This window comes from Pan troglodytes, chromosome 5, assembly GCF_028858775.2.
Source record: "Pan troglodytes isolate AG18354 chromosome 5, NHGRI_mPanTro3-v2.0_pri, whole genome shotgun sequence".
Lineage (NCBI taxonomy): Eukaryota > Metazoa > Chordata > Mammalia > Primates > Hominidae > Pan > Pan troglodytes.
In genome coordinates, this window is record NC_072403.2 from 158,270,991 (window position 1) to 158,283,911 (window position 12,921).

Genomic DNA, 12,921 nt, shown 5'->3' on the forward strand with positions numbered 1-12,921 from the left:
TGAGGCCTAGAGAGGTGAAGTTGTATGGCCAAAGTCAGGAAAATAGTGAGAAGCAGAACCTAGTCCACTAACCCCTGACTCCATGTCTTTTTGGATGCTGTTGCAAATCATCCGTAAATGTAATATTCTTGATGGTTGGACATTTTTTTACTTGTTTCCAAGTAAAAATATGCAACTAAGAAATCATGCAGTTTATTCAAAGTACATAAAAAATGACTAGGTAAGTAGAACTAGGTCACGTAACTAAAATTATACTAAGTGACGATACCTTGTAAAATGTTAATTTTGTTAGAAAAAAGTTAAACTGAGCAGCAGAAAGCTTTTGTAAGTCACCTAGTACAAAGGTCCTTTTTAAAGAGAAGAAAAGTAGATCAGAACGTTTTTGAAGGTATGAACTGCATCTCACTCATCTTTTTATTTGCCAGCTAAATTTCATGCCTAAAAATTACCCAGGAATTACCCACCTTCAGAGATTCCACTTTGCTCACGCTGGAGTGGAACTCAGCAGATCCTGATGCAATTACTCTCTGTCCCACCCATTGAGAAACACCACTCTCTGGCGCATAGCCTGATGCCTTGAACATAATAGCTACTTAATACATGTTTGTTAAATTGAGGGAATTAGGAAGAAGGGACTCACCCAGGGTCATCGAGGTCAATGCAGTTGGTTAATAGAAAAACCACAGTGAGAATTCAGGATTGTTTGTCACCGGATCTAATGAATGCTCTCACTCTGCCATGGTTGCATGCAATGGCCTGGCTTGGAAAAGCTTTTCCAACCTCATTTTGGACTCATGCCTTCCCTCCACTTACATTATTTCTCTTCAAATTTGTATCCTACTTCATGGTGTGTGCCTCCTGCCAGGCCTCTTTTTCTTGTATAAGTAGGTCCGCTTAGATGGCCATTGTGTTTGAGAGCTGGGGTTTACTGACAGTCATTCCACTCATCTGTTTGACTGAGATCACAGCTGACTAGGAAAAAGCTCAAAGACAAAAGTGACCTCTTTATGAGGTTAATCTTAGAAGTCAGAAGTCTTGGCTTTGAGGTACAAACAGTTTTCTCTTGTCTACATTTTTTGGGCTTTCTCCAACTTCTCCTACTGCTCTATTTCATTTTCATTAGGGCTTATCTCACACATTAAAAAAATTTCTATCCCATTTTAAAACACTAAGATAAAAAAACTTTTTAAAAAAACCTGATATGATGTAATACTGGAACTCAAGGTCATACCTTTTATTCCCTGGAGATGCTCTATTGTGGGATTATTGCATATTTTCTGTCCACTGCCAAATGCTCATTTCCATTGATTAGGGATCTTTAACTTGGTAAAATATTTTTAAAATTCTCCTTGGTTAAAAATAGATTAATATTAATACAATTACATTTCTAACGATTTAATATGCCATGATCTATCATTTGCATAAAAGTCACTTTAACATTCAAATGAGTTGAGCCAGCAACTCCTCAGACCACGCCCTTAGCTAATAACAACAGGCATGCAGCTGCGACTGGGTCATATATTCAGATGATTTTGCAAATCTTATCTTTAGGGCCTTTCACAATATAGATTCCTCAGTCTAATTTATACTAATGTCTTAATGATCCATATTGATTCTGCCTTTCTTTTGGTCTCTTACAGGAAATCCCATTTACCACTTGCTTGATGCCATGTCAAGCACAGAGCAAGGGCATAGTCCGTGCCAATGTGTTGTGGGTGTTACCATGGTAGCGGTAGTTATGAAATGAGAAAACCTATGAGAACAGAATACTAAAAATCAGTAGAATTACTCAGAAAAGTAAACGCATTGCCTTTAAGTAGGTGTTTGATTTATGGGCAATTTTTTTTCACTAAATATTAGTTAAAATGAGAAATCATTCTTCTTTGAAAAATAGTGTATTCTACTGAAGTAAAATATACTTTTTATTTTTAATAGTTGGTTAAAATATACTTAAAATCACTTTAAAAGTTAGCTACTTTTAATATACACTCCATACATTATAATATTAATGAATAAAAACAGGTTTACTGTGGTTTTTATTTCCATTAAAATGTGTTTTTTTTTTGGCTATGAAGAAATTAGTATATTTCTTAGAGAAAGTGCTTTTCGAAGCTGTTAAAAAGTTTCTCATATTTTCTTCTTGTGAAATTGCACATTTTAATTCAGCACTTAAATTTCACACTTTATTCCTTGTGATACAAAAACAGGGATCTTTTCTACCATGATATACAGCTTGACAGTAGTTTAACAATTTGTGGACCAATTATATGTAATCCAATGCTACTAATTTATTTGTAAAAGTAAAATAAGAATATTCCTCAAAAAGACAGACTACGCTACATTTTCTCATTAAAAAAAACGGAAAATGCTTTATAAACATTAACTAATTTTAACAACTTTTTTCCATTCCAACAGTTGTTGTAACCTCTTACACTAGTATCTACTAATTTATTTCATTCTGTAATAAACACTACCACCTGTTTTGTGCCAGGTACTTTTTAAAAACTGGGAATATACAGGTGAATTAAGCAATGTCTATATCCTAAAGAAGGAGCTTCATATGAAACTAGCCATGTAAACAGCCAACTATAAGTCCTACAATAGAGTTATGTGTAAAATGTCAGATAAATATGGAGCGGCTGTTTTTCCCTGGGAAGAAAAAAGCCTTTGCAGAACAAGGGACATTTGATCTGAGCACTGAATTACAAACAGAATTTCACCTGGTAGAATTTCATTGAATTGTAATAGAATTACTATTTACATTAATTTTAAAACAATCAGGGAAACATTTTGATGAAGGTTTATATGATCATGATGTAGTATTGCAAATGTTATGAATTACCTCAAGACACTTTGCATAGAATTTTATTTCTTAATTTATGTTAAATTTGACTTGACCTAATTGGAAAAAAGTCTGATAGTAAATTTCATCCTCCTCCAATACATCTGGATCGTATAAGATGTACTGGATCTTATAAGGATCTTATAAGTACCCTAACATTTGATTCAAAAATTAGAAGTAGCTACCAGTCCTCAGATCAGAGTTATTGCCACCTTGCTTTGATTTTGCTCAGTAATTTGTAGTTGGCTTGAAGGAAACTGACTTGTCTGATAGCTCTCAGTTCTCTGTCATAACCCTAACCATAAACATTTGCCAGCACCTCAAGTTCCCAAGGTTCAGATATGGAAAGCACAACTCTCACAAAGTCCCCCTTTTGAGTTCTGAGGTCAGGTGGATGCTACTCACCACTGGTTGAAGGTAGTCTCCCCTCTTTCTAGTCTTGGGATAAACAAACACACCTGGAGGTTGGATAACTCTTTTTTAAAAACTTCAAAACAGGACCTCAAAGAAAGCCACATAACATGACATTACATAATTGGACAAAATTGACATTACAGCTAATTCCCTCAAGATGGCAAAGCTAATGTTTCTCAAATTTAGGATAAATTTAAATTTATCCTAAATAAAAAACAAAGAAAATAAAGAAAAGATAAAAAGGAAAAAGAATCTAAAACTTTTAAGAAGCTTACTCAAAATATAGATCTGTTTTGGATGGTTCCAGAGTGGCATTGAAAAGCCTGGTTTCCATATATGAAAAAGAATCTAGCATCTTCCCAAGAGATAAAGCAATCATAGTAGAATTGCAAGTATGTTTCTGGGTGTCATGACAAACTGCTACTGTTACAACACGAGAGTACTTATATCCCCTCTAGCATAACAACATTGTTCTTCATCTGTATTTGATGCACTGTATAGGACAGAGTTATTTTATAGCTAGATTTGGACAACTTTATGATTATCCTTGGAGAGGCCTTAGTATCTGTCCTTGACTATTGTCCTCATTAGGGGAACTTGGATTTATGATATGCAGTTTAAAGTTTAAAATGTGTTTGGTGGCAACCAAATCCAGTTTGCTCACTGATGGATTTTGCCTGAAATCACCAATTAGCTTGATTTGGCTACATGACTTGGGGGTGATAAAAAGATTCCACTGAAACTTCTGCCCTAGCTAACCCAAAGCGAATATTCATGGTAGAGATCCTGGTAGTCCAATCCACAGATAAAGTCTATCCATGTGTGAATAAGAACCTAGAGAGCTTGCACCTGGTTATCTCTTGGTCCCTTGGTGTTGACATGCACTGTCTTTCTCGCACCGTATTAGACCTTTTGACTTTAAATAAAATTGTTACATGAGTGCCTTCTACAAGTCTTCTGAATCTTTTCAAATATCTAAACTCGTGCAATCTTTGCATATGCAGAGTATTGTTATTGAAAAAGTTAGCATAACATACTTTTATATTATTTCTTTTTTAAAATTATACTTCAAGTTCTGGGATACATGTGCAGAATGTGCAGATTTGTTACATAGGTATACATGTGCCATGGTGGTTTGCTGCACCCATCAACCCGTCATCTACATTAGGTATTTCTCCTAAAGTTATCCCTCCCTTTGCCCCACACTCCCTGACAGTCTCTGGCGTATGATGTTCCCCTCGCTATGCCCATATGTTCTCATTGTTCAGCTCTCACTTATGAGTGAGAACATGCAATGTTTGGTTTTCTGTTCCTGTGTTAGTTTGCTGAGAATGATGGTTTCCAGCTTAATCCATGTCCCTGCAGAGGACATTAACTCATTCTTTTTGTATGACTGCATAGTATTCCATGGTGTATATGTGCCACATTTTCCTTATCTAGTCTATCATTGTGGGCATCTGGGTTGGTTCCAAGTTTTTGCTATTGTGAATAGAACTGTGATACATACCTGTGCATGTGTCTTTATAGTAGAATGATTAGTAATTCTTTGAGGATATACCCAGTAATGGGATTGCTGGGTCAAATGGTATTTCTGGTTCTAGATCCTTGAGGAATCACCACACTGTCTTCCACAATGGTTGAACTAATTTACACTCCTACCAACAGTGCAAAAGCGTTCCTATTTCTCCATATCCTCTCCAGCATCTGCTGTTTCCTGACTTTTTAATGATCACCATTCTAACTGGCATGAGATGGTGTCTCGTTGTGCTTTTGATTTGCATTTCTGTAATGACCAGTGATGATGAGCTTTTTTTCATGTTTGTTGGCCACATAAGTGTCTTCTTTTGAGAAGTGTCTGTTCATATCCTTTGACCAATTTTTGATGCAGTTGTTTTATTTTTTCTTGTAAATTTGTTCAAGTTCCTTGTAGATTCAGGATATTAGCCCTTTGTCAGATGGATAGATTGCAAAAATGTTCTCCCATCCTATAGGTTGCCTGTTCACTCTGATGATAGTTTCTTTTGTTGTGCAGAAGCTCTTCAGTTTAATTAGATCCCACTTGTCAATTTTGGCTTTTGTTGCAATTGCTTTTGGTGTTTTAGACATGAAACCACTACTCAAGGAAGTAAGAGGACACAAACAAATGGAAAAACATTCCATGCTCATGGATAGGAAGCATCAATATCGTGAAAATGGCCATACTGCCCAAAGTAATTTATAGATTCAATGCTATTCCCATCAAGCTACCATTGACTTTCTTCACAGAATTAGAAAAAACTACTTTAAATTTCATATGGAACCAAAAAAGAGCCTGTATAGCCAAGACAATCCCAAGCAAAAGGAACAAAGCTGGAGGCATCATGATACCTGACTTCAAACTATACTACAAGGCTGCAGTAACCAAAACAACTTGGTACTGGTACCAAAGCAGATATATAGACCAATGGAACACAACAGAGGCCTCAGAAGTAACACACACATCTACAGCCATCTGATCTTTGACAAACCTGACAAAAACAAGCAATGGGGAAAGGATTCTCTATTTAATAAATGGTGCTGGGAAAACTGGCTAGCCATATGTAGAAAACTGAAACTGAACCTCTTCCTTACACCTTATACAAAAATTAACTCAAGATGGATTAAAGATTTAAATGTAAGACCTAAATCCGTAAAAACTCTAGAAGAAAACCTAGGCAATACCATTCAGGACATAGGCATGGGCAAAGACCTTTATATTATTTCTCGAATGATGTCCACAACAGTAGCTTAATATAACTAAATTATTGAGTTAGTGTGATGATTGTCTCTAGTATATCTAGGCTCAGATAAATTCCTCTTAGTAGTAAGAGAAATAATAAAGATGGACTCAGATTTTTTTAGCTTTAAATCAGTAAGGAAAGAAGTATGAATAAGCAAGAATATACAAAGGAGAGTATGATATATACAAGAATTTTATAATGGTGATCTTGCACAGAAGATCATTATATGGTTATTAGCATGCTCCAAGGTCTTTGGGTCAGCAGTTAACTTCCATGCCCTTTCTGCTTCTGGAGGCTTTTGCAGAGCTTCAGTTTAAAATTACTAATGGGTGTAATCATCAGTGTATCAAGGTTCCCTTTCATTTTTCTAGAGGGTTGGGAATGATGAGGTCATGAATAAATATTCCGGTGAAAATGTCCTCATATCACTGGATTTATAAATTAGAATGTTTCAGCTAAGAAATAAAAATCTAATTGTATTTTAGCCATTGTGAGGATTGTGGCTTTTCAACAGGGGAATGCTTAAACAGAGTCATAAAATAAGCACACTATTTGAACTAGTACCTAGTAATAAATCATATAGAGGGACAACCGTATACAATCCATCTGGAGATGCTCAAAGGTTTCTTTTGCAATTTTATCAATGTCCCATACATTTTTTTCCAAATTAATTTAATTGCAAATGAAGCATGAGCTGGACACATCTTCTGCTATCCTGAAAATGTCTTTCCATTGCTGTTTAATTGGCCAACTTGTCCTTCCAGAATAAATTGCCTCATTTTTCATGAGATGTACTGAGTTTTCACAAATATTCTTCAAATGAAACTTCTGCTTGAGATATCTACAGATTTTCTTCCATAGGCTCCCAAACCATAGAGAACAGAGACCTTTTAGTTGGTTTACTGAAAGATCCATAATTATGTTGATTTGGGTTATTTACTTTTTAACTCTATCTGGAAATGTCAAGCCACATATTAGACATTTTCTAAATTGGTAATTTTACATTATAACTGTTTTTTCCTCATTTGATTCAACTAATTCAGGAGGTCTAAGCCTACCTACAGAGGGAGAGAATATGGTCCTTTTTATGTTAGTTGTTGAGTCTATTTCAGAACTATTTGAAAGTTTCCTAAAGTTTTTTCTTCATCTTTATTTAGTTTACAACTTTGAATATTTATGGAAAGAAAAGCTTCTGAAAGTGCTTTATGCAATGCCTTTTCTATTTTTCTTTTTTAAATGTTACACCACTGGGTTACTTTAATCTTCTCTTTTCTGCTCTTGCATTTAAACATTTTTCTCCATCAAAGGCTAATAATTAATTGAATTAATTGGTACGTACTTGTAGTATGGACAATAAGTATCTAATAAAATTTCCAAATTCTATAGCAAACATTATGTTCTGTATTCATGAAGTTTAGGAAAATTATTAACTATAGGTCTTAATTTGGCTTTATACCGGTTTCTTTAATTCAACTTCTATAGATCTGACTTATGTTCTAGAAAGTTTAAAATGTTATACTATTTTCTAGTAAAAACTCTGATGACAGAGTAGTTCATTTAGAGAGTCAGGTAAAGTTGCATAGAAAAAGAGTGAAATGAAAAGAAGGTAGCATTCAGAAGGTTACCAAAGCCTTGACAAAAATCATCTTTGAATTGGAAAATTTGTTTGCAGGATGACAGCTAAAGAAACTGACAATTGACTGTGGTATTTTATCTCCTAATTTGTCTAGATCTCCTTTTAAATATTTTAATTTATTGATTTCATCATAAATTAGTTCCCATATGGCCAATGTTATTTTAAATATCTATTTTCCTACCTATCCATCATCTATCTATCTATCTATCTATCTATCTATCTATCTATCTATATCATCTATATATCATCTGTCTTGCCTGTATTGGGAAAACAAAAAAAAAATTAGGATTAGTATGTGACTTTATATAGGAAGAATAAGTTCTTCCAGAAAAAGGTTTGTATTTAGACAGAGACAAATCTCTGATACACAAGGAAGAGAGGCCACTAAGTTCTGTCAAAAGTGTGTGCTTGCTAATGGTGTCTTAGATTCCCAAAGCAAACAGAGTGTAGGAAGGCAACACACAATCACTAAAATAAAGTGATCTTTCATAAGTTGACAACACGGGAAGTATTCTTGTAAAGGTTTTCTAAGAAACCTAAGGCTGAGTGACCTACCACTTTTGGCAAATTGGTTATCAATTTAAAGGATCTCCAAACATTAGCACTCAGGGCCAGCTTGGATTGGACACTTCTTAGGCTTACATGTTCCTCTAATGTTTATGAACTATCCCTTATATTGTCAACAGAAAAAGGTGATTCAAAACAAAACAAACACACAAACAAAACAGAAAAATATGGTTCAAAACGAAACAAACACACAAACAAAAAAGACCCATAAAATAAGACTTTGTATATGTATGTAAATAACAGCAAAAGCAAAGAAACAGCAAGGGAATAAACAGATATGGAAAAAAATATTTATCAAATTGTGTATCTCTAAAGTGAACTATTTGTTGACATAATAAAAAGCTTATGTCTAATTACCAAATGGTGCATTTCAAAACCAAAGGTTATATGACTTAATATATAAAGATACAGGTGAAATTACCTTACACAAAGACCTAAGTTTAATTGCCTTCTATATAAAGACCTACATGATTACAAATCCTAGGACAACTACATAAATTCAGCAACAAGAGCTCAGTAAAATTAGCCAGAGTGAGAAAATTGTTGAGAATGACTCTCATGCTAGTACATGGGAAGGACAGAATGTGGGCACGAGGGGGTCCAGTGAGTGACCCTGTTGATCAGAGCATCTCCTGGAATGTTATCAAATAAGGAGTCTTCAAAATTATCTTGGTGAAGCCTCTAGAAATATGAAACATGGTGAGACTAAATACATAAAAATTTTTTAAAAAGCACAAAAGCTGGCTGGGTGTGGTGGCTCATGCCTGTAGTCCCAGCACTTTGGGAGGCTGAGGCAGGCTGATCAGGAGATCGAGAACATCCTGGCTAACACAGTGAAACCCCATCTCTAGTAAAAATACAAAAAATTAGCCGGGCATGGTGGCGGGTGCCTGTAGCCCCAGCTACTTGGGAGACTGAGGCAGGAGAATGGCGTGAATCCAGGAGGCGGAGCTTGCAGTGAGCTGAGATGCGCCACTGCACTCCAGCCTGGGCGACAGAGTGAGACCCTGTCTTAAAAAAAAAAAAAAAAAAAAAAAAAGCACAAAAGCTAAACAATTGCTTACTATAGTAAGGGATAGTTGTGCTAGGCAGATACATTTTCTCTGAGCAGAAGACTATTCATTTTATATGGAGTTTTTAGAAAGTGTGGAGTTTAGGGATTGAAAACCTTGCAGCTTCTGAGAGCTGGTTGACATCACCGGTAGCAATACGATTACTCATATGAGACTGTTGATTAGTTGGCACTCATTTATTGAAGTGATTCTGATCCTGCCTGAGTGATTATCAGAAGTAAGGGCTGACAGTGCTTGCTTGGCATCCAAACACATGTTCACTGAGGCAAGTTGTTGATTGACTGACAGGTTTAGCACTGGTTCTGGTGGTTCCTTGTTGCCATGGCTACAGAACAATGAGTCTTTTCCTAAATTTATGGAAATGACTTTATTCTCACAATTTGGGAAATATTGGCCCAGACCAAATATTTTGTGATTACAAAATTCTGTGAAGGGGTTGTCCCAGAGCCTGACAAATTTTTCTCTCACTCTGAAATACAAAATACATTTTATTCTCCATCTAGAAGGAAAAGATAAGCCAGGAATTTAGGAACAAATTCTAGTCTTTCCTTTCAAGAGATGGGTTAGGGGAGATTTCATTCTTCCTGGATATGTCCACTAGAGGTTACTAACTCAAAGGCCCTCAGGTTTCGGATACAGATCATTCATGATTCATGAGTAGAGTGAGATTTAAGGTATAATATAGAGTTATGCAGTAAACAGGAGAACGCAGATTCTTCTAAAGAAGTCCATGAAATTTACATTGAAAACACTCTGCCGGCCAAAAACGACTTGTCTATGAGCTGGACTTGCCTACAGACAATGGCTGCATCAAAAGAAAAGTTTTGTTAGTTTATTTCTTAATAATTTATTCTATCCCATTATCACCATTTAACCCTCACTGGAAATAAAGTTTTATTTGGGTGTTTTCTTTTTCTGAACATGTAGAACCGAGTCCCATTCACAGAATGGCATCATTTATAGTGCTGATGTTGGAAGAAAAGATCATTTTTGTAGGTTCAAGTATGTCACATTAGGCTTGTAATAAGATTAAATTTGGGGACATAATTGTCCAGGTAAGACAATGATGTATCTTTATTTGTGTAATAGTGCGCATTTTTAAAAAAGCATTAAATGCTGTAAATCATGAAGAATGCAAAGATGACTGTGTTTCTGGTAACTAATAGGCAAGTTGTTATTCCTAGCAGAAACCTTGGATTCATGCTAAAATGATTTTTCTCATCACAGGCTGTGAGCCCATTCCTGTGCGCTATCTTGAGTGGAGCAACATCGAATCCATTATAGCCATCGCCTTTTCATGCCTGGGAATCCTTGTTACCTTGTTTGTCACCCTAATCTTTGTACTGTACCGGGACACACCAGTGGTCAAATCCTCCAGTCGGGAGCTCTGCTACATCATCCTAGCTGGCATCTTCCTTGGTTATGTGTGCCCATTCACTCTCATTGCCAAACCTACTACCACCTCCTGCTACCTCCAGCGCCTCTTGGTTGGCCTCTCCTCTGCGATGTGCTACTCTGCTTTAGTGACTAAAACCAATCGCATTGCACGCATCCTGGCTGGCAGCAAGAAGAAGATCTGCACCCGGAAGCCCAGGTTCATGAGTGCCTGGGCTCAAGTGATCATTGCCTCAATTCTGATTAGTGTGCAACTAACCCTGGTGGTAACCCTGATCATCATGGAACCCCCTATGCCCATTCTGTCCTACCCAAGTATCAAGGAAGTCTATCTTATCTGCAATACCAGCAACCTGGGTGTGGTGGCCCCTTTGGGCTACAATGGACTCCTCATCATGAGCTGTACCTACTATGCCTTCAAGACCCGCAACGTGCCCGCCAACTTCAACGAGGCCAAATATATCGCCTTCACCATGTACACCACCTGTATCATCTGGCTAGCTTTTGTGCCCATTTACTTTGGGAGCAACTACAAGATCATCACAACTTGCTTTGCAGTGAGTCTCAGTGTAACAGTGGCTCTGGGGTGCATGTTCACTCCCAAGATGTACATCATTATTGCCAAGCCTGAGAGGAATGTCCGCAGTGCCTTCACCACCTCTGATGTTGTCCGCATGCATGTTGGCGATGGCAAGCTGCCCTGCCGCTCCAACACTTTCCTCAACATCTTCCGAAGAAAGAAGGCAGGGGCAGGGAATGCCAAGTGAGTTATCTGACCTGTTTGTCTCTCTTTTCTCTTCCTTTCTCTGTCTCTCTCTCTCTCTTTCTCTGTCTCTCATATCTTCCTCTAGTTTTCTGAGTTGTCTCTTCCATTTTCCCAATGTCTTTCTCTTCCTTTCTTAATCTTTTCTCCCTTTCTTAAATCTCACATTCTGTTGCAGTAAGAATGCAGAACTGAGGCTCCTCCCTGTTTTCATTTCTTTGAAAGAAAAGGAGCAGGAAACAATCCTTATTCTTGCCTAGAAGCGGAAGCTTCGGTTCTGCCGGTAACTTACCCTTTCGCATGGGACCTCCTTCTATGGAGCATCATTTTGCCCCTGGGGGCTGGGTCAGAGAGGCAAGCACTAATTATAATGTCTAGTTCTGACCATGGTGAAGGTAGCTTCTGGTTTATTTTTATCATTCCGGAATCACACCACTTCTAAACCGGGGTGAAGGGGAGGAAACCTTAGCACCTGGAGAAATTGCCATTTCAAAATTTGATCACCACTGAGCACCAAGTATGTCCTAAAATAAGATCCTGCAAGCAACTGACTTATCATATCTCTCTTATTTATTGAACTGGAATGTACATTGTAATAAACATGTTCCACGATGTTATACATGAATTGGGTCATCTCTGCTACTGCAAAGTCATGATCAGAATAGTTTCTTAGTCATAAAGCACCAAAAAATAAAAAATAATAAAAAATGGAACCAGGTGACAAGCCCCAATCTTGAGACTTTGTGTGAACATTAAAGTCCAAATGAATTCCAGATGAATTCTATTCAAAGTCCAGATGAATTATATTTCTATAATTCTTCTGAGTTGTTTTTATAATAAGCACTTTCCTATCCTTTTTCTATTTTGAGAAGAAGCATATGTTAAATTTGCATATGTCACCTCTTTCTGTGACCCATGAAAACAAATTTCATGTAATGTTTTTTATTTCAAAAATAGCACGGATGCTTGAAGTTCTAAAGGTAACCGAAGTATCCAAAGATTAAGTCATTTTCTCCACCAGCAGCATTAATTTTACTCTTTCAAACAATCCTTTAAAAATAAAAAGTTTTAATAATAATCATGATAAGGTACACATTGTTAATAATCATTCCATCCATCTGAACCTGTCAGCAGGAACATTATTTCCCCCTATTTTGTAGGTGAGAAAAGTACTCTGCTGTAAATTTTTATAACTTGTATTTATTTATTATTATTATTTTCTTAATCCCAAATGTGATAGTAGAATTTGTGTAATTTTCAATGTAATTCCCCTTAGTTATTCTTTATTTAGATCTTAACTGATATGATACTTCTCACTTTAACACATGCCAAAAATTTTACATCCTTTAAATTTCTTGGTTTTTGTATCTTTACTTTCCAAGAAGCAACGTGGGCATCTTTTGCAGAATTTATATACTTTGAGGATCTAACAAGGGAGTCTTTAGGAAAACATATCTTTGAAATCCATTTTA

At 36.4% G+C, this 12,921-nt stretch overlaps 1 protein-coding gene across 5 annotated transcripts in view; it reads left to right on the forward strand.

Moving 5' to 3' along the window:
- The window catches only part of GRM1 (glutamate metabotropic receptor 1), a 410,378-nt gene that overhangs the window by 361,105 nt on the left and 36,352 nt on the right, over nt 1–12,921 (forward strand). For all 5 annotated transcript variants that reach the window (XM_054685492.2, XM_009451747.5, XM_009451743.5 and 2 more), the window contains 1 exon segment: nt 10,519–11,449. In XM_054685492.2, the coding sequence (XP_054541467.1) occupies nt 10,519–11,449 (931 nt within the window).